Source organism: Neophocaena asiaeorientalis, unplaced genomic scaffold (assembly GCF_003031525.2).
Source record: "Neophocaena asiaeorientalis asiaeorientalis breed wild unplaced genomic scaffold, Neophocaena_asiaeorientalis_V1.1 scaffold100, whole genome shotgun sequence".
Classification (NCBI taxonomy): domain Eukaryota; kingdom Metazoa; phylum Chordata; class Mammalia; order Artiodactyla; family Phocoenidae; genus Neophocaena; species Neophocaena asiaeorientalis.
The window spans coordinates 2669124-2692562 of NW_020173955.1; the positions used below are offsets into that span (position 1 = coordinate 2669124).

General features: G+C 38.9%; 1 protein-coding gene across 1 annotated transcript in view; it reads right to left on the reverse strand.

Moving 5' to 3' along the window:
• Window positions 1–8203: 8203 nt before the first annotated feature.
• The window catches only part of COMMD1 (copper metabolism domain containing 1), a 148289-nt gene continuing 133053 nt past the window's right edge, over window positions 8204–23439 (reverse strand). Inside the window, exon 3 of the mRNA XM_024753027.1 lies at window positions 8204–8429. Coding sequence (XP_024608795.1) covers window positions 8322–8429 — 108 coding nt within the window. The 3' untranslated portion in view covers window positions 8204–8321. The remainder of the gene's footprint in view (window positions 8430–23439) is intronic.

The window sequence follows — 23439 nt, forward strand, 5'->3', positions numbered from 1 at the left end:
CAAACCAGCTTCTTAACAAACCACAGTTAAGTGGCTTATTAATTGGCTAAGCTTCCAGGTACAAAACTAGGTGTAGTGTTCCATCTACAAAGAATGGCCCTGCTGTTATGCAGCAACCACTTCTCTCCGGGGGCTCATGCAGGTCAACAGGAACTAGCTGGGTCTCACCTCTCCAGCAGTGATTCTCCGGCTGCTTTCCCACAGGGGCTGCAAGTTGATTCTCCCAGGGTCAGGTCCCCCGTGAGGAGATTTCTCCAGCTCTTCAGGGAACTTCAGAATCAAATTCCCTTGGCTTTTTATTCAACAGCTCCCTATGTGTACAGGGAGAGGAAAGGGGACTGTTTGTTAAACTTTTGCCTTACTCTTCCCCATTTACTAAAGTTACATACATAAGCATAGATGCAAAGAAGGATCAGCTTTTTTCCATCTGTCTCAGCAAGGGAATTGGGTGGGTCTGATAACTTGCCCACTGGATACTCCTCTACTCGAATTATCTGGTTAGTTATTATTTACTTATTATTTATTTTACTTACTTCCTGATACTGGGGGAAAAGAGTTTTCTCTAAATTCCCTATAGACCATATTTAAAGTGGTGGTACACTAACCACCAAATGGTTACATCTATGGTTTAATGGATCATACAGTAAGTAATTTATGAAGTAATTTGCTTTCTTCCACCTCAGAGGGGATCTGGGGAAAGGCACCTCCTTGGTCTATGAGGTCCAAAGCCAGGTGGACCTTCAGTGCCCAGAGGATTTGGCACCTCACCTCTAGCCCCTACCTGGGCCGGCCACTCCAGGTTAGGGTGGGGCTCCAGGGGACAGTGAATGTTACCTGGCCCATCTGCCTTCCTGGGCCATTCTTTGGCTGTTGGTTGACAGCAAATACAAACTCTCTGGGCAAAGTTCAGTTTTACAGAGTAACAACCTTCACCCCCGTTAAGTCGCCACAACTGAACTCTGCTTTGTGGGAAAGAGCAGGTAGTAATTAATTTTTTTTAAAGAACACTCATTCTGGGCTTCCTTGGTGGCACAGTGGTTAAGAATCCGCCTGCCAATGCAGGGGACATGGGTTCGAGCCCTGGTCTGGGAAGATCCCACATGCCGCGGAGCAACTAAGCCCACGCGCCACAACTACTAAGCCTGCGCTCTAGAGCCCGTAAGCCACAACTTCTGAGCCCACATACCACAACTACTGAAGCCCACGTGCCTAGAGCCCATGCTCCACAACAAGAGAAGCCACTGCAATGAGAAGCCTGCGCACCGCAACGAAGAGTAGCTCCTGCTCACCACAACTAGAGAAAGCCCACGTGCAGCAACGAAGACCCAACGCAGCCAAAAAAACCCACTCATTCCTTCCTGCAAAGTGCTTGCGGGGCATGAACGTGAATCTCATGGGCTAACAAGACAAAGGTTGTTTTTAATTTCTCGTTGCTTTCCCTTCCCTTTCCAGAATCTAGGCCCTGGGGATTCTCTTCAGGAGGCAGGTAAGCAACCCTTGAAAGAACAACAGACTTCACCTTCCTTCTCAATCGAGCCAGAATGGGCCCAGAGTTCCACCAGGCATGCTACAGTAACTGCTTGTGGCCTCACCTCCTCAGGGAGGGAGTAAGCCTTGGGGTTTGTTTAGTTGCACAGTCCTGCGTCTGTTAGCAGTCGCAGATTCTCTGACTCCAGCCACGTTTAACTTTGTTTGATTGTCTTCCACAGGAACACAACTGCATTAGTCTCCCTTTTCTCAGCTCTCCATTTATGACAACTCATCACCTAGAACCTGAGCCCCAGATTGTGAGCCAGATAAGATTCGGAATTGTAAACATCCACCAAGAGAAAAGGCAGGCCCCTTCCATGAAAAGGTGTGACCCTACCCATTCCTGGAAACGTGTTCCCTTTCCACCTCCAGATCCAAAAACATACCCCTCTATCTTCACGAATTCACCTGATTTTAAAAAGCTTTGGCTTATAAACCTTTCTAGATGACTCCAGCCCCCTCTGACCTTTTTCTTTGCTGAAACTCTCATAGCAATTGTGTTTGTACCATTCAATTTAGCACTTAATTGACCACTGACCTGAAATGCTTGTAAACTGCTTCATGGTTACTGGTTTTAGCTTCCTAAGAAGACAGTTCCTAACAGTAGTAATAATGATAATAAAAATAGCAACAGCAAACATTTATATGTGCCAACTCTGTGCAGATATTATCCCAGGTGCTTTCTACATATTAACTCATTTTATTCTCCTAGTATGCCAACTGAGGTCGGTATTATTGTATTATCATCCCATTTTTACAAATGAAGAAACTGAGGCAAAGAGATGTTAAATAAGTTGCCCTAGTTTGCACAACTTGTAAATAAAAGAGCCAGGATTTGACCCAGGCAAAGAGCCCTTGGGTCTCTAAAAGATGTCTCTGAGACTATCTCCTAAATCCTATTTATCCTATAGTATCTAATCCTGTGAATTCGATTTATCATCCCTTAAAAAAAAAAAATCAGCCCTATTTTTCAGATGAGAAAACTAAACTCGCCTGAGGTCCCACAGCCAGGCCTGTGCAGAGCTGTGATTGAAACCTACATCTCTCTGACTCTAATGCTTTCTTTTTCCCTACTAAATGGAACCACTGGATTTGGTTAATACTCAACTCAATCATCACACATCTGATGCTCATTCATCTCATGCACAATTGTGGAGATTTTTGTAGGCAGGGGGAGGGGGAAGCATACAAAGATGATGAGATAAGGTCCCTCTCCTTAAGGAGTTCACAGCCATGGGGCGGGGGTAGGGGTGGGGGGAGACAGATGTGCAGACAAAGAGGTATACCAAAATGCTTAGGCGCTGTGATGGCAGTTGTGAAAGTTCAGCAGGCACAAAGGGATGAGAATGGAGTACTGAGGGATCCTTGTCTGTCACAGAGGGGAGTGAACTGAGACTTTTTATAATGTTTTTAATTCAAAGTTTTGTAACTAAAAAAGATTTTGTGATAAACTCTGTTGACCAGAGAATTCAACTAAGAGCACCCTGAGTATACGGATTCATTAGGTTTCTGCTGTAAATAATAATCCTCTCCAAATCCACTACAAATTGTTGCTATTTTCTTGGCTGTCCCTGGCTCCATAAACCTTAGGGGATTGGTAGAGGTGGTGGCAGATTGCTTTCTGGGAATTCATGAAACTCCTGACACTGAATGAAAAATTCAGTGAATATGTACATGTCTTTTTTCTGGGAAAGAGAAACCATAGCTTTCATTGGATTCTTTAAGACATAAAGTATCATCCAAAAGTTAAGGACCACTAAAATGATGCTTTGAAGGTATACTTGAACATATAACTATATCAACATACATATGGATATAGATATAGTATATGTGTGTGTATGTATATACCCCCTTACTTTGATGTGCCTAGAAAGTGTCTGGAAGGAAACACACCTTCCAGACTGTTAACAGCAACTACTTCAGGGGAGAGAGACTTTTTTTTAAAAGCAAAAGGCAAGGAAGACTGATTCTATACAACTCTATACTGATTTAAAAATTAAATAATCTTTAATAATTTTTAATGAGCACGTGTTACTTTTTTTTTTTTTTTGGCTGCACCATGCGGCTTATGGGATCTTAGTTTCCTGACCAGGGATTGAACCTGTGCCCCTTGCAGTGGAAGCATGGAGTCCTAACCACTGGACAGCCAGGGAATTCCCAACATGTGTTACTTTTATAATTAAAATGTAAAAAAAAAAAAAAACTGACTTCTCTTCTACTGCACTGTGGGTAGACCATGTTGAGAAAACCGTAACAGTGAGGAAGTGGCTGCTACAGAATTCACTATAGACATTATTATAATGAATTAATGAACAAGAGTTATGTTGTATTTAGTAAGCTTGGGTCATGGTTGTCCAGCAAGGATAAGGATAGTCTGCTGCCTGTCTGGGTACTGTGGACAGCCAGGAAGCCCCATGTGGCAGCAGACTCATCTTGCACATTGTCCTAGAGATGGGTGGCATTGAGTGAAGCCAAGGTAATAAGAAATAGCATCAGGCTCTACAAAGGACATTAGCAGCCTCAGCACAGAGACAGGTCTAATGTGGATGCAGGTTGCAAGTGACACTGGACCTCACAGCCCTCAAGGTCGTATCTCCAAACAAAAATCATCACTGGAAAAATTATCAGCATCTAAACACAATGAGCTAGGACATAGGTATTTTCTACAAGCACATTTTATTCTTTTGGTGAGTCTGGCAGGTAGAACATAGAGATGGAAGACAGTACCCTAAGGTCTCTTCCTGACGACAGCCTTGTACAAGTCCTCTGCCCTGTCTCTCCAGATGTTTCCCCATTTTGACAAGATGATAAAATAGCTTCTACAAAAGCCTCCAAATCGGTCATTCTGCGATCAGTGCCAAATTTTAGCCATGGTTCTAAAAATAGCCAGAATATGAATCATATAAAATTCCCAAATTTATTTTTATTTCTTTAATGTAAAAACAGTATAATAGCAGCATTAAGGATTTTAACTATTTTCATTATTCAGCCTAAATTCCTTTAAACTAGTAGTTTAATCTCTTATTCCACTGTGCAATCAAACCTATATTTCCCCCCTTCCCATTTCTCCCCCACCTCCATCCTGTAAATCAACAGAACTTGAAACCCTAACACTAGCAAGAAACAGAAAACTAGCCAAGAGCAGGTAAGAGAGAAACAAAAGGTCTACTTACAGTGCTTGGTGAGTAAAAGATGTAAATACCCGTATTTTACTATCTTCTCATGTACAGGCTTAGTATTTTATTCTGATAATATATGTACTAAACTTGTGAATTATGTTGGTTGGCACCATTTATCTGACAGGAAACAGGCCGAGGCAGGTTCCTTTGCAACATAAGCTAGTTGAGCACGGCATGTAGTTGTGATGTGGTAAGAGACGCTTATGGCCGTCCCCAGATAAGGGAGAACTGACTGCACTTAGATAAAAACTGCTATTTCTCAAATTTTGAGGCAAAAAACTGTACACTTTGCAACTAGAGTTAAATGCAAACTAATTATGTTCTATTTACGTTTTCCCTTCTGCTGGCTAAATCACCATCTAAAATATTTGAAAACCTTGGCTGGGAAGTTGGACAGTTAAGAATTATAAGGTGGCAACCGTCTCACAAAGGCCCATCTTTTCCAGCATCCTGTTCTTTTAGAAAAGTATCAAACCATTTCTGATCTGACTCCAGAAGGCCTCCTTCTATAACCTTGTCCCTTCACTGGTCTAGATATTTATTGTGTACTTCAGAAAACAATATTTTCTAACATCTGTTTAACATTTATTTTCCTTTAATTTCTATTATATTCTGTTTTCCAAATTTTCACTCAGGTCTAAAAAAAGAACTTCAATAATTACTAGCTTGACACAATGTCAGCTATTTAAGATTTCAGATACTCAATGTGATCATTTGCTTTTCACCACCTGCTTGCACTTGGGAAAGACTAAGTTAAACTAAACTTTAAAATGCTGCAATTCCTTTTGAATCATCCTTAAAGCAAGACTGGGGGAAGAGAGGTTATATAAAGGAAAGAGGAGGCTATAATAGTCGAATTTAAGCCTCCACTGATGAAGCTGATAGGAACCAGAGCTTCCAAGAAAAGGCAGTCCTGAGAATAAGGCCAAATCCTTTGCTCCCTATCAACATGAAACTGCTAAAGTCTGGAGATTCTTTCTGACTTTATTTTGAAAGCAACGTTTGGCTTGTCTGTACTGTTTCTAAACAGACTGAAGTTACAGTGCTTATGGTTTAAGCAGGGACAATTTCTACAAGGCCCAATTCAGGCTGAGGATTATTTTTATTTTGCTCCACATTTCCTGAACTCAAAATAAAGTAGTTTTAACCTAGGGTTATAGAGGTAGGAAACCTAGTGGGGTCTGCTGGGACCCTTATGCCAGTTTTCTCCTTTCCTGGTTCTTTCTCCATGCTTGCCCCATCCCCAGGAAGATGTCCTAGTATAAGTAAGTGCCCTTTGCAAAAATTTACAAAAACAGGTCAGTACCAGAAAATACAAAAAGCAGATAATATCCAATAGGCAAGAAAGGGAATAATTTAGTCGCATACTTTCTTAGAGGTAATACAAACTGATATTAACCTTTTTGGAGAGCAATTTGTAATGTTTATCAAAGTCTTAAAAACTGTGTGCTCTGTACATCAACTATACCTCAATAATAATGATGATGGGTCATTTAACTCTTCTTAGTGAGTACTATATTTTCACAATAGACTATAATAAACATAATACTCCCTTGGCAATCAGAAAGTAAAAAATCACCAATAAACATAAAACACATGCAAACATACCCTGTCTGAAACCACTTGCATTCAAAAGTGTTTAGTGTTAAATATGGGGCCCACCTTCAGCAACCAGTTTCTTTTATTATCATTATTCTGAAAATTTCAGTATGCATTCACAGTTTTACCAATGACCTAGGGTTTGGGGATATAATAAAAAAGCCCATGTCCACTTTTGTGGCTATTACTTTCACAGAATGACCTAAATAGAGCTTCAAACCACAACAATGATGCCCTCTCCCTGTGGGCCCATGGACTGTTCCTTCAGGCCTCCATAGACTTTCATTGGAAATGTGACTCAATACTAACATGGTAGCTACAATTCTTCCTTTCAGTGACATCTGGAATCCCATTATCTGATGAGATATTCTTTTCCTCCATTTTACAGCAGGAGACATTATCTGAATTCTCCTGGATCACGTGACAGTAGCCCTGAGAACAGAAAGCAAGTTTTAATAGTTCTTTCACCAAACCACGTGCCTTTTCTGAATCTATTTACCATACTGTTTCAAGATGTTTTCTGAAGGGTCCACAGGGGTTACATTTAAAACTTTCTGGTTATTGTCTGCTAACTGCTGGGATGGTTTTAATCAGGGAGGAAGCCAAATTTTCTGCTTGGGTTTTGGAAAAGCTCCTAAAATGTCTTTAAACTGATTTAGGAGAAAATGCTTAACAGAAGAGGAATTATTACTGCCCTGGAATAAACTCATTAGAACTGACATATGCTGTAACCACAGACCAAGAGCACTACATTTTGGGGACACATTACATCCCAAAGGCAACTGAAGTTTCTAAATGTTATCAGTGTCAGATGACAAAACCTGTTCAACAAGGACCATAGCCTCAATGTACTAGTTGACAGTTCCTCCTCTTAGAATATTCTTGGTGTTTGGTATAACTTCTCTTTCAGGACCTAGTTTGTTTGTTTATTTATTTATTGGGTACGTTGGGTGTTCGTTGCTGCACGCGGGCTTTCTCTAGTTGCGGCAAGCGGGGACTATTCTTTGATGCAGTGCACAGGCTTCTCATTGCAGTGGCTTCTCTTTGTTGCAGAGCAAGGGCTCTAGGGGCGCGGGCTTCAGTAGCTGTGGCTCACAGGCTCGGTAGTTGTGACTCGCGGGCTCTAGAGCGCAGGCTCAGTAGTTGTGGCACACGGGCTTAGTTGCTCCACGGCATGTGGGATCTTCCCGGACCAGGGCTTGAACCCGTGTCCCCCGCGCTGGCAGGCAGATCCTTAACCACTGCGCCACCAGGGAATTCCCAGGACCTAGTTTTTATGCTAGTTTTCTTGAAGAAATTGTCTTGAAGAAGTTTTATTTGATGACTTAGGTAAAATTTTCTGAGGTAAAGACCTCACATCACTTCAAGAGACATTTTCCCTTCCCACCATCCTGACTTGAGATAAGTGAAGGGAGACCCTTTATGATGAGGCCAATTTAGTTCTAGGTTCCAGAAAAGCCCAAGTTTCTCAGTAGCTCAGATCAAACCAGACCCCCCAAGATTTAAGCAGAACTAATACAAATGCCTCAATCAGTTCCAGAAGCATCTCATGTCTTACTAAGGTCAGTAAACCTCTTCTAGGTTAGGCAGGCTCCTCTAGGCCTCAGCTTAGGCCATATTTGGTCAGCCTTGACCAAATTTATACATGATTTATCATGTATAAATTCCTATAATCCTACCCAGGAATAAGCCACCATAGCAAGGGTTTCTAAAGCTGATCCCACCCCAGTCCTAGGGAATCCAAGTCTCTGTGGATAAGGTCCTTAAGGCCATTTTTTTAAAAAATGCTTTTATGAGTGCCTCTGTATGCTGAAGTATAAGAACATCTGCAGTAGATCAACTATAAGAGTAAATGAAAGGAAGAGAGAAAGAAATCGCAGCAAGCTGAGGCAGGCAAGATTTGAACTTGAGGATTTAATACTATTGGGGGAATAAGATTTTTTTTTTATTTTAAAAAAGCAGGTCCCTGGGGAGGGATCATGAACACCTTTGCTTCAACAGCTCCATCTTCAGCTAGGCTGGCTGCATCAGTGTGCTGATACTTTCTTCTACCTCCGAGAGCTTCTTCAGGACTTGGGTGACCTTGACCTCATCAAACTCCAAACACAGAAATTCAGATTCCTGGAAAATATAAAAGGATATTTTAGACAAGACCCTCAAGATAGCCAAGGCTCTGGATCTGGTGTGACCTAGCTCCAAAGCCCAGGGCCCCTACCCAGCAAGCCTGACTCAGGCCTCAATACCTAAATGATATTTTATCCACACAACACCCTAAATGAAACTACTTCTATGAGGTGTTTCATAAATGCTAAAGAGGTATACAAATGTCTGGTGTTCTCTTTAAGAGGCACATGAGAAGCTCTTCTTGTCTGTCATCACATTAATCCCATAATAATTTTTAAGGTAAGTACTTAAGTATTGCTGTTTTATAGATGATGACTCTGAGACACAGGGAGGTTAACCTGTATCACAAAATCAGAAAAAGGCAGAGTCAGATTGTGAACTCCCAGCTCTGGCTGACTCCAAAGTCCATGCTGTCTCCATAGCACCCTGTAATAAAAACAATGGAAGGAGGATTTAGATTGGCTCTGTGTTTGCCTCGGAATTGGGCTACCTTGGATTTAGTGGTTATACTAGAAATTGTGACAAGCTGTGAACAAGTTGCTTGGGAAACATCAACCAGATAATTGAAAGATAACCAGATCTTGAAACAGCCTTAAACATTTATGAGGCCTTTCCACTTGCTACAAGCCAACTCTCCCAAGATTTCCCTCAAAAACATTCCTCTCAATAACTGTTAGGATCAATCAACCCCAAATTAGGTAGAAATCAAAGAAAAAGGCCTTTGAAGTGTGGTGACAGAAATTTCATGTAACACTGGACAAATGCTAGGTCCACACTGTCTTGAGAGACAAGGGTAAAGTATAGGATTTTAAGAGTGACCATATTCAAGATCCCAAAGAACAATAACCATGTAATTTTAGAGCAGTATGAATTCTTAGAGACCATATAACCCAACTACCTTGTTTTTCAGGTTATGAAATTGAGGCCCCAGGCATGTTAAATGACATGCCTATTATCCCTGTTTGTTGATGGCACAGTCACCAGATCAATGTTCTTTTCTCTATATTTTCCTTTCTAAATACATGGCATTCCCCACCCCCATTCAAAGTGGCAGGCAAAGGAAGACCAATAAGCATCTTCAGAGGGAGGGAGTCACTCTGTCATCAGCTAGAAGAACCTTCAGGATCTGACTTTGTAAAAGTACCTTTGCTGTTGGTGAGCTGCTGTGCTGTGTCTATACTGATGGCACTGAACATCACCCAGGAGAAACAAGTACAGAGGGGGAAGAAGGGGCCTCTCAGATGAGAGTCTTTCAAAGGGAGGAAAGGCAGCTTTCCCTGGCTACAAGGAACTTTTTCCTCAAACATGTATTTAAATAGGAAAGGGGTATAGTCTCATATGTGAGCTTAGAAACTGCCAGGTTTTCATTTAGTCGAAAGCAAAAACCAATTAAAAAAAAGAAAGATGCCCCTGTGTTTGAGCTACAGGCAGGGTTATCTCCTTTTGGAAATAAGAGCAAATGTATGGCAAATTAGGTACTTCACTTGGCTAAATTAAGAACAGGTCTCAGATTTGAAAGCCTCTTATTCTTCATTCAGTTTTATTGAGCTCTTTAGCCCAACTTTAAAACATTTAAAAATATTTGGCCTTTGGAACAATGGTCTAGAAACTAATAATTGCCAGAGTCTAACATATATATTTAGGAAACTGGCAGAAAAGACGATGTAATCCATGTTTCACCTCAGTGAGATAAAGTCAGTTACAATAATAAATCACCTCGATTTCCATTTATATGGGAAGAGCCTATCAAGGACAATGTGCATAGAGATAGGAAAACCTGAGCATAGTTTATTAATAAATAGCCAGGATCTTTTTTGACTGAAGGTCATTCATTTGTTATAAGTTTCAGTATTCAAATTATCTTTGATTGGACCTCTAAGTATTAATGAAGCTTGGTTTACTTTTAAGGGGAATCAAATACTAGAGAGAAAAAGCAGGCTAAACAGAGTCCAAAGTTAAACAAATATTTTCCACACACTCTCAACCTTCAACTCTCTCCCCTGGAAACAATGCACACTAACAGTCTTAGAAAGACACATGTAACCATACATTACTCTTGAAGAAACAGTTTACCTAAAACTATATTATCAAGGCCTAGCTTCATCTAGTTATGTCATTGAAATATTTTATCAGGGGCTTCCCTGGTGGCACAGTGGTTGAGACCCCCCCTGCCGATGTAGGGGACACGGGTTCGTGCCCCGGTCTGGGAAGATCCCACATGTCGCAGAGCGGCTGGACCCGTGAGCAATGGCCGCTGAGCCTGCGCGTCCGGAGCCTGTGCTCCACAATGGGAGAGGCCACAACAGTGAGAGGCCCACGTACCGCCAAATTCAGGGGCCTTTAAACTGGGGCTTAACACATGGAGCTTTGTTCAAATTTTGCATTTGGCTGGGGTGCCCTACAGAAAATACATCTAAAACACTTGAAAATATCTTTAGAAATGCAGGTGATGCTTTTCAAGCCAGACACAGAAAGTACAAGAGCAATCTGAAACACTTGATTTTTTTCTCAAAGTCATCCATCTTGATCTGGTCATACTGAGCAATGATAAGACTAAATTCCTGTACTTAAATATCTGAGTCAAGAGTTAGAACCTGCTTCTTAGCAGAGTTCAGATACATCATGGGATAGAGCCAGAAAATGGTTATCAGGTGAATAAGCAGGTGCATCATTATTAAGAATATGTACTTTGTGATCACAGTGAGTATGGCAGTGTACTAAATTCAAGGGTTTAAGTAACTATTCCAAATTAGAAAAGAAAGCAAAGGTAAAATATTCAAATATTCTTTCCAAGTACAAAAGCTAAACATTCATAAAATCCTAAGAAGAGACCTTTGAGAGGCCACCCTCTCCAAACTAACAACAAAAAAAACCTAGCTAGCTTTTAATGACTTCTAGAGAAGGACATCTTACATGTTCCTAAGGAACTCCTTTCCCAGGTAACCACTCTGACATTCTTCAGGAAACTCTTACTTGTCAAACCTAAATCTTTAATGTTTTAGCTTAAACTCATTTCCCAACAGGGTCAGAGAGTATAATTGATAATTATTTTATATAAAATTTGAAGGCTGTTATTAAGCAAATGTTTGGTTTCTCCATCTACATACTATTAAATAACCTCTCTGTGTGTACTGTCCATTTAAATGACTTCCTTATCTAGGTCCAGAAGCATACCCTGACCAATTCTTTGGCAAAACAATACTACAGTGACAAAATGCTAAAGATAGAAATTAAAAAGGACTATGACTTAATAAATACCTAAATAGAACCATTTAGAATAAACTGAACATAAGAAAAAATAGAAATCTTATAGCCTATCTTCTGTATTATTTCCCATGCAAAGTTTCCATAAAGCTTTATCCCCAAATTACTGGTCATATTTAGCATTAGAATACAACTTTGGCAAATTCTAACATGTTGTGGCCTCTTAAAAATTCTAAAGTTGGGGGATGGAGGATGAGAGTGTGAAAGGATGCCTTAGGATCCTGAGAACCAATACTGATTCAGAAGGCCACATACAGGTGACCAGCTTTCATAAGGCTATTCCAATTCTTCTTTTGGCTTCATTTATTGACACAAAGGGACTCTTGGCTGAGCACAAACTTTTAGCCATGAAGCCTATCCCTCTGTTTGGGCTGTTCTTTCCTAAACTTAAATTAACCCTCTGAGCTGGAGCTCTGCCACTCTGTCTCTTCTGGAGAGAGAAAGAGAATGTATGGCAAAGGTCAAAATTGGCAATAGTGTCCTGAAGATAAATTACATAATAAATAAGATACCCAAAGGCTTTGAACATTGCCCACAAGAAAAGTTTAAAACAGCTTCATGAGTAAATCTGTGTTCGCCACTCAATCCCATACTTTCTGCAGCTTTCTCAGAATTATACCAATACTGCTCCCTAACTCTTTCAGGAGACCTCAAAATAGCTTCTCTGTGGCAAAGAATCCTCCAAGTTACTTCAAAAGGGACCACTTATCCAAAATTAAAATGTTATAGTTCCCTGAAAACTGTGCTGATTATTCTCCACTTGTCTTTTCATAGCCATTCTCCACCTTTCTCTGCCTTGTTCCAGGTCCTATAAGATTGTCATTCCTTTGTTCTCTGGCTTACAGTTGGGTTCTGACAAGAGAAGACAGAGGTCAGGACATTTATTCTCTTACCCCCAACTCCTTCTCCTCTGCCATTTCCAGTATTTTCTATGTAAGGGTATCATTTCTTTATTTCCTACTTTACTTCTGGCCTCAATCACTATTTCAGTATAAACAGGAGTTTCTTCTGACTGTGAAAGTACATAATCACCAAATACAAACTCCAAAGATGAGCACAGCAAGAATTTTGGTCATGACTAAGTTGGCAGAAAGGCTGCCCTCTAAGTGATAAATATGATAGTATGAACCAGAACCAGTATTTAATTTTTTCTATCATCATTTGATATTAAAATTATAACAGCAGTTTGATATTAAAAAAGAAGAAAAAGAATAATAGTAACAACAACTGTGTGAGATGACATTTCATGAAGAATTTGCATCAAGGGTCTTGATACCAGACACATGGCCTCATCTCTACAACCTGTTCTTATATCCTATATCTAAAGCAATGGATAGCTTATGCTGTAGCTTAAAACAATACTTTCCAAAAGAAAACTTGTGATTTATAATGTTTTTTAATCTTTCAACGAACATTTTTAGCAATACATAATTACAACCAATGGTCCTTACTCAGGCCATTTTTAATCCTGAGGAAATCCTCATTTCAAATATAATAGCTGACAAGTCCTACATCTACTGTGTAAAAAGCATGATAAAGCAATTTTCCAAAAGGGAAAAAAATTATACTGTAAATCATGAAGCAAATTATGCTACTGAAGATCAGAAAATACTAAAATCAGACTCTTTTGGAAGCTACGACTGAAACTTAATGACCAAGCAACTAAATTAAAATGATTCACCCCAAAACTCAACAGATGTCCATAATGTGCTAAGACCATATGTGGGACTAAGACATGGTACTTTCAGAGCTGGAGCAGCTTCTAGAGGAAGTATTTATCCATATTCCTGCAATCTCCTAGAAGAAGAGAGAGTATTACCAGTGTAGTATAAAAGCATTAACCATCACTGGATAACAATTACTGAGTTTTCTGGTGATGTCATTCAGGCATTTCAAAACACTTTTGTGAGGACAACCTGACAATAGGAGTTTAAAGTGCTTAAAAAAAATTAAAAAGTCCCCACTCTCACAAATTCTTATTACATTAAAAGATAAACTTTATGAGAAAACGTGAATTTTTAATCAGCTAACTAGAAACTCAAGGGAGAAAACAGACATTAGGTATCCAGGGAGTTTCAGATCTACCACAGATATAAATTACTGCTAAACAAATCTAAGGCACCGAACTTCAACTTTCCAAGTGGCGCACACAGGTTTTATATAAAGTGGCAAAATTTTTAAATAAAGTAACATCAGATCTTCATTATTCAGAAACCTATTATCTGGGTCTCTGCTGCTTGACTTCCTCCTCCTTTTTGGTCCATCTTTTAAGTATTTCTACAAGATGGGAAAAGGAAGTGAAATTTAAACTGGTTAGTATGACCACAGCAGCTCTGCAAAAAGTGTTATAGAAAAGGAAATTAGAGGAACTTTAACTGTGACTTCACATAACTACTTTTGAAAATCATACCCATATGGTAGCAATTTAAGCCAGAAAGTTCTTCTTATCCCAAATATTTCCCTTCCTTTAGTAACCAGGACTACTGTTCTCAGCCTAGATAATGTCTTTAAAACAGAAATACTCCCAGGAGAGGTAATACAAAAAAGTCATTAACAGCTTTCTACAACTTAACTCAAGAGATTTATTTTCCTCCAGAAAGGATGAACCCAAGTAGCCTGCCCTAAATCATAGGGTACCTACTATTAAGAGGGACTGGGGGAAATGGGATGAATAGGTAGGGCATAAAACATAAAAGTAGGAAAATACCAAAGGCAAATCCTTCTCCTTATCACATAACCCATATCAGATGCACAGATCCATAGATGAAGTATCTTAAGCTAGTCAGATCCCAGATCCATACTCTCCGTGCCTTTCTAATCACCTGATCACCCGGGTCACTAGGCACCAGGAAAACCTAGTGAACCTTATAAAGGGGCATTAGCAAGACAATCTCAATGAAATCCAAAGGCTGAATTTACACACACACAAACACACACACATCCTTCTGCTGGGGTGCTTTCATTTTCATCTGCAGGCTCAGGGCCTGTGACCCAACAAGGCAATGAGATCCCAAGAACACTGTCCACTCAAAGTTGTTTGAATTTCTAAGAAGAGAGAAAGTGGGAATAGGCCAAGAACAGGACCCTGAGATTCTTTTGGTTAAATATTTCTTAGCTGGAAAAAATTTAGAGCTGTGACCTAGAAGAAAACTGGACATGCCTATCCTGCCAATGTGTGGTCAAAAGGAAAATGTATTTTGGCCCAGGCAACCTGACTTGTTTCTGAAAGGGAGAAAATAGTTTTGACCTTGCAAGAATGAGTGGTTCTTTCATTGGCCAAATTCTGTATTGCTAAATCAAGACAATCACTATTCTTCTTCCTCCAAAGATTTCAAAGCAGGCTGACACATATCTGCTCCTCTTCAGTGTATAGTGAAAGGTAAAGGTACCACATCAATCTTCATTTTACCACTCAAACCAAAAGAAACCCAGAGACTAGCCCCACTTACATGAAGCCCAGAATTCCCAGCTCTTTGATTCAATCCATTGCCCACTAACACCTACATCTGACCCTCAATATGGACACTTTCAAACCTGATTAGTGTAGATTTAACAGAGTAGAATGGGAACTAATTAGAAATACCCGATTTTGTACTGATTTACATAAGCATCAAGACTTACACATTTAGTATTTTAGAAATACCCAAAAAGGAAAATAAAATGGAGCCAAGTTATGTAAACACTAAAAGCTCAATACAATTAGATCATTGGCTGATTTCTACAAAATATTGTGCTCTACTTCATTTTACAACTTTTCATTTTCAGCTGGATTTAATATTCAGCTGTTAAGATTTTCTGTATTTTGAAAAACTGTGGCTGAAAAATATTTGGGTAAAAAACTAGTTTTAGGTGCTGTGGTTTGATCTTTAGGAAATAATACAGAATTGTGGCTAAGTAAAACTAGTTTCCACGTGACAATGGACAAAGAATCAGAGCAACAACTGCTAGACAGCTGAAAAGGCAAATCACGCTGAAGGAAGGAGAAATTTCACTTAAATTTTAGAGAAACCAAATGACAAAACTCTTTAGCACATGAGAAAGAGTGTTGCTAATTTTAGTTTGAAGTTCACATTGGGGCCCTTCATCATTCCTGATGAGGTACATTCCAGAGCAAACTCATTTGCAAACAACTTTGACAAACAAACTAAAATATATTTACATGAAAGGAATAGAGAAGATTAAAAAACAAAAACAAACAAAAAACCCCACCTTATCCAGAGTAGCTCATTTAGGCAATACCATTAGTTAGGCAGGAACAAAGTATGCAATGGCACTTGCTTTCTAAGGGGTTCTTGATAACATAGAGATTAAAATGGGGGAAACACCTTAATATGTCCAGTAAAAAGACAAGAGTGTGGCAATGAATGACAAAATCCTTGGCAGGGGAAGAAGACAACTAGAGGACGTCTAATTAGAGGCCAATGTCATTGCTCTGCCAATAGCACCATCTATCTATTCCCAGCTTTCTCAATGTGGTTTATTATAAGTCATTCATGATAGTACAATTAAGCAGAAATAGGCATAGTTATAAAGCAGCATTTCCCTTGGCCCTTCTTTATGTAAGGAGGGCAAAGGCTGAAATGACTACGGATAAGAGGACTTTTGAATTCAGAAAACGCTGATTTAGGGAGAAGAAGTTTTGGATGAATTTTTTTTTTTTTTTTGGGCAATGTTGTGGAGAATGGGGATTAATTTTGTCGGATTTCCAACTAACTCCAAATACAGTAACACTCTGAGGCACTGGACGTTGGAACCTTCATTTTAACATTTGAATTTGTGGGGGACACAATTCAGTTCATAATAATCCCCAGTGCTTGGAGTGTACTGTGCTATCAGGCATCCCCTAAGTGCGGTTATGATGATGATGATGATGATCTCACACGAGTCTAGGTTTGCTGTTCATATCGTACAGAAAAGAATTTCTAATAATCCAGAAACAAGAAACACACACACACACACACACACACACACACACACACACACACACACACACACGCAAGCTATCTGCTGACTGCTCAGATCTGCCAGCCCAGTTTGGCAGAAGCCATATCTGGCCTCATCCTTACTGAACTCGACTTTGAAATGTCATTTAATCAATAGGGGCTGCCAGGAAGGGGGTTGGAAAATGGCACAAAAGAAACCTTTCCTAATCCTCACTCCTAGATCCTATTAAGTACCTTCCTTGCCACACTGTATTCCAAAGTCCAGCTCTGAAGACTGACTCAGAATCTGGTGTAACATTCTGTAAGAGAATATGGGGATGAGGGAAGAAGAAAGGATTTGTGGTCACTGCATGAAGTTAGTCACTAGCCTCTCTAGCTCAAATAGCGTACTGAAAACTTCTGGAGGTGGCAGAAAGAGAGGAGATTGCATCTTTAGTGTCTAGGGTTGAATTCTGGCATCACATAGGTTGCTGGGGCCTTTGTTCATACACAATAATCATCCGTCATATTAACATGGTGTTTTACAGTTTAGAAAGCCCTTTCACATGCATGACCTACCTCATCTGATCCTTAGAACGACCCTGTAACTAAGTAGAGACCAAGCCAAAGGTAAGGTACTTCGAACAACTGTAGAAGTGACAGACTTTGTCCATCTGACCCAAAATCACATCTTTTTAGCTATATTCAGCAGGAAGACTTCGTCAGATAATGCAATGGATTTTATGGGTTTTGATATACTTCTGATCCAATTTATGGAGGAAAAGAAAGTAAGGCCTCATTTGCTTAATATTGCCCACAGTTCTAGAAACTAGGATTAAAAGTTCAGCCCTTTGCAAAAGACAGAACAGGTAGTCAGGTCCTAAATGGCAAAGAAAGAGAATTTCTTACTTTGTCACCATTCATTCAGCAGGCTTTGGAAGTAGTGGAGGGAATAGAAGAGATTGAAGGGGATACAAGGATCATCTCTGAACCCTGGGGGAAAATGAAACACCTAAAAAATGAAATGTCTCAATTAAAAAGAAGTCAGCCTGGAAGGCAGGAGTAGGAGAGATTATGGGAAAAGTGTGATAAATCTGAAGACATTAGCAAATGTAAGCGGATACTGATATTACACTAATGATAATAATATTAATAGCAATGATAACTAACAATGGCTAACATTTATCAAAGATATAAAAATGCCAGGCATAACACTAAGTGCTTTACATGTATTATTTCACATTGGTGAGGAGAATTTTATCGCATTTTACAGATAAGGAAAGATGAGTAACTTGTTTAAGACCACACAGGTAATAAGTGGCAGAGCCAGTTTTAAACCCAGGTCTGTCTGGCTTCAGAGTCCAAGCACTTAACCATTTCACAATCCTGACTCACATTCATATATAATAACATAAACACCATTATTTATAGTCACTAAGTACCCACATGTGAAAGTTAGTCTATGATCTATGATTAAGTTAACTTTAACAGACTCAAAGGAAAGCTGAGTGTTGATAGTACGATAACCCAAAGTTACTATGCAGAGACATATTATAAAGAGACTGAGTTCTTATTCTGAAGCAAGATGGCCTTTTAGTCGCTCTCTCTTTCTGTGTGTGTGTGGCGGCAGGGGGAGGGAGGGAGGATTCAACAGTATATATAGTTACTTGTCCCAATCACCAGAAGTGGGAGGTGACATTTGCTTTTGTTGTTCTATTGACTAATGTGTGGACCTCCTTGACTGAGACTCCTTCTCCCAGATCACAGCCAGTAGAACCAAAATACCTGCTTAACCCTGGGGTTCTTTCCATCTATAATCAGAAGGAATTCCCAGTTCTGCCTTGTTATCTAACCCAGGAACACCAAATTATTCATCTTGAAAAAAATCACATCAGCATTTAAAAGCCCTTTCGGGAAACAAAAAGATAAATATGATCATTTTGCAATATATAAAAATAACAAATCATTATGTTGTACATCTGAAACTGATATGTTATATGTCATATCTCAATTTTTTTAAAAAGGAAAGAGAATGAAAAAGTATTGGGAAAAAGAGAAAAATATATTAAATTATGAGTTTAAACCTTTAACATCCTTCATATTTTGCCCACATCTGTTCTCTGGCCAAGGCAAGGGTAAACAGGACTGGGTGGACTGAAGGAAAAGAGTGCCCCTGATAATGCCCGAAACAGCATAGTTCACTCATATGTAATCAAGGCTTGACTAAAAACCACCTAAAACTGAGAGAATGTAGACAGCATATACACTGTTAAAGATTAAAATAAACGAACATAAATAATTAGTAAAAATAGTGTTTACTCTACTTTGTAGTTTATTCTTTTGTTAAAAAGAACATATTTAGCACTCTATCCAAGATTATGTCAGTAAGTCAGAAATATGAACTATCTAAGAGGGGCCAAAGAAATGGGACAAAAATATCAGCGAAAACAATGAACTATTTTGAAGAAAAGAGAGGTATGTCCCCAAAGGAGATATAAGAAAAACATCTTGACAGTATGACTTATGTTTCCTCTTCAAAATAACAGTCTATGTTTACCTCCTCAACTTGGTTTGGCAAGTTCTTTGCCAATGGAGGAAGCATGAATAGAATATGGTCCTCATCTCCTGGCCCCAGTTGTGTTTTGAAGGTTTCTGAAGAATTTTAGCCACATTTATAGAATATAAGGCATTTAAAAATTTTCATTACATCATTTCAAGTATACAAAAAAATGACAAAAATATGACTCTCCTATACTCTTTCCCCAGATTCACCATTTATTCAATTATTTATATTTTGCCACATTTTCTTTGTCATTCCCTTTCTCTCACAACCACGTGAGAGTAAATAGGGAATGTCATGCCCTTTTATCCTAAAAATTTTAGTGTATGTTTCCTAAAGACAAGACATTTTCATATATAGTCACGGTTATATAATATTGATAAACACTACTATCTAACCCAGTCTACATTCAAATTTTATCAAATACCTCAGTAATGTCCTTTATGAAGTTTTTTTTTCCTGCTTCCAAATCAAACCCACAATCACACATTGATTGCATTTAGATGTCATGCATCTTTAGTCTCCTTTAATCTAGAATAGTTTCTCAGTCAACCTGTCTTGTGTTTCTTGATCTTGACATTTTTGAAGAATATGTTAGTTATTTTATAGAATGTTAATTTGGGTTTGTCTGATGTTTCCTCATAATGAGATTCTATGTATGTGCAAATGCCTATCTATTCCCTAGTTCCTACCCCCAGTGATTAGTGAACATGGGTTCTGAAGTCATACAAGCCTAAATCCGAACCTAAATTAAAGCTTCACTATTTCTAGCTGTGTGGCTGGCTAAGTTTTAAATTCCTAATCTGTAAAATGATGATTTTTAACAGATTTAAGGGATAGGGTTGCTGTGAAGAATTAATGAGATAATGCATCCAAGGCAACTTAACACAGATGGGGTGGGGTAAACTGTATCTTACATTCTCTGATTTTACCACAGTATCTCATACCCCAGCAACATTAAAATAATATTGGTTGATTAAGCAGCATCTCTACTGACTCCAGGTTAGAGCTGCCAAGAATGTGAACTTGTTTAGGGGAGTGCTAATGAATACCGTGACTAAAAGCAGGGTCAGGAGCTCAGGTGCAAAGCCTATCCCTTCCTGTCAACTCATTACTGTCAGTTCTAAGAAAAAAGAGAACAGCCAAATCAAGCAATTTTCTAATAGTCAAATTTTAATCTTCAACAATAACACTGAAAAATCAGGAAGCCCACAGTTAACATACCATTCTTACTTCATTTCCGTAATTCCCTTGCCCATAGCAAGGGAGCTTGTGTGCAGAGCATCTCCAATCTATTCTTTTAGTACAATAATCTCATTCTCCCCACCTTCTCTTAGAAGACACCGATAAAATTATTCTATTTATGTTAAATCACTCTATGTCAGAGATTAAAACAAAACAACAAAAAAAGATTATAGTAGCTGAACCAATTCTTCAAAGTACAGAAATACAAATCTACTTTTGAGATTTGGAATCGAATTTAATTGGTATTTTTCTATGTTACTATCTCAAATATTTCACCATTTTTCTGTTTTTCCCCTATGTCAATTAGAACTTCAAATGAAAGTCAAATGATCCCTAGGGGGGAAGAAAAATAAAATGAAACAAACAAGTAAATTTCTGTGTCCCACATTTCAACCTGTGAGGAGGGGCCTCTAGCAAAGCAAACGGAAAATTAGGTTCTCATTATTGTGCCGAAATGAGGGTTTACATCTGTAGTATGAAAAGATAAAATAAAATTTTATTTTATTTATCTATTTTCTTTTGACGGTACCGCATGGCATGTGGGATCTTAGCTCCCTGACCAGGGATCAAATCCACGGCCCCTGCAGTGGAAGCGTGAAGTCTAACCACTGGACTGCCAGGGAAGTCTCAAAAGAAAATTTTAATGCGAAGTCTTTATTTTCATCAATGAAGAGTAAAAATATATAGTATGAACTTTAAGACAGAACTTCCAGTAATTCTGTCATTTATAGGACAGAGGCCCTAAGTCTGAGTCTGCCTTCAAGAAATACTTAGATTAAAATGAACTGTTTTAGAAATGGGAATTCTCAACCGGAGTTAAGTCTAAACATATGACAGTGATGATGCTATACCCTGAAGGTCACTATTAACCTCTGTTCTTTAGGACCTAATGGCTCATAATTGGAAATTTCCAGAAAGTAATATATACTTTTGCAAACATCTTTAAATTTAGGGAGAAAAGTACTTCTCAGCCACTCCACTGCATCACCCATTAAGACCTTACTCAGTATTATGTTTAAAAGTTCAGTATATTTAAAACATTTTGAAAGTTAAGGTTAGTAAGGAATATGTAAATGCATGTAAATTCTGCTATTTTATACTGTTTCCCTCTCCCTCTATAGGAAGATCAAGAAATGAGACTTCATCATCATACATGGAATCCAAAGCAATATCATGAAGGGGAAAAAATCATTGGTTTGAGAGTTAAGACAATTCAGATTTAGATATGGCTCCACTATTAAAAGCTGTGTAACATTGGGAAAGTCATCTAATTTTCTTAAGTTTTGGTTTCCAAATCTAGAAAATGGAAAAATAGTATTAATCTTATAGGACTGTTATAAAGATTAAATAAGATAGCACATATACAAGTACCCAGCACTGTCTTGTGTGAAACAGACTCTCAATAAATGTTAGCCTCTCTTCCCACCCTGTTACACACATCCTGTCCCCTGACACTTCAAAAGGAGTTCTCCTGAACACTTTAACTACAGCTCTGTTTTCTTCAGAACAGGCAGTTGGCTCTTAATAGTGACAAACAGTCACTTGAAAGACTCCTGGGACCTAACATTGTCCTGGTGAAACAAAAAAGAGCTCACATTGGGAAACAGCACCAACTGCTTCAGGCTACGACAAGCCCCAAGTACAGTGTTACTTAACATCCTGAGAGCTCTGTGCTCTTTCAACATACTTTTTTTCTCCCTGCAAGGATCAGGCACACTATTTGCTCTCTCTTCCCTTCTTAATAGAAGTCTTTATTAAACAAGACCACCCAATGGATTCAAATATTAGGAATTAGAAAAGGCTAGGCTCAACCATGAAGAAACTGGCAAAGTCTCAGGACTAAACAGTAAGCCCTTCTTAACCTTTCAGAATCTGGATTTTTGTGCTTTCTGTTCTTGGAAATAGCAGACTTGCTGATGCTCTGTTACAAACATGTCTGTTATTTCCCTCGCCTGCATTATCACAAAACTCTTACCATGAAGAAGACCTCTTGCTGAAGTCTGGAATCTTAGACTCTGCTTGTAATCCAATAAAGCAATGCTTCCCAACCTCTCCCACTTCATGGTATAGACAGACAACACAGGACACTGCTGAACTGTAGGGGCTTGAAAGTATTGATGGCTACAAAGGATCAAATACAAGCAGCATTGACAGAAAAGGTATACAAAGATAAACCTATTTGCCATGTGACTCAGAGACTTTTATCACATAAACATAATTGTTTCAACTCCAAGCTGCTCTAGGTCAATGTCCACACTCCTTCACAGGGCTGACCACCCATGTCAGACCTAAAGGAAAAAGTGGATTTCAGAAAAACAACCAACATTTGACTGGGGGCAGCAGGTTCTCAATGTAAAGACATTAAAACACTAAGTCAGTGAATTAGGCATGAGATACTTATTGACTGTCTCATATCTGCTAGGTATAGTTCTAAACACTGAGGATTCAGTGGTAAGCAAGATGGAGTCTCTGCCCTTGAGAAGCTAACATTCTAACAGGAAAAAAAGGCAATAAATTAAAACAATTTAAAAGGCAATTTCACTAGATCATGTAGATCAATATTTTTGATCTACAGTAGACATGTAGATCAAGACTTCTGACATTCAGGAATTCCCTGGGGGTCTAGTGGTTAGGACTCTGTGCTTTCACTAACGAGGGCCTGGGTTCAATCCCTGGTCAGGGAACTAAGATCCTACGAGCCGTGTGGTATGGTCAAAAAAAAGAAAAAAAAAAAAAGACTTTTGACGTTCTGAGAAAACCGTTAGCCACTTTCCAGGTAGTTTACTCAAGGAGGTAAAGAAGACTGAATAAATTATAAGAGGCTGTCTCAGTTCTAAAATTCATTTCTCACATCACTGTCTCCTTGCTACGGACTTAGCGTCATTGCCCCGTCCTTTAGTAACACATACAAAAGCAGGATGAGATCATTCATAGGAAGATAATGAAGACCCAGACAGTATAAAATTACAGAGCGCAAGGCCAGAAATCTCAAGATCTAGGATCTACTTCCAATTCT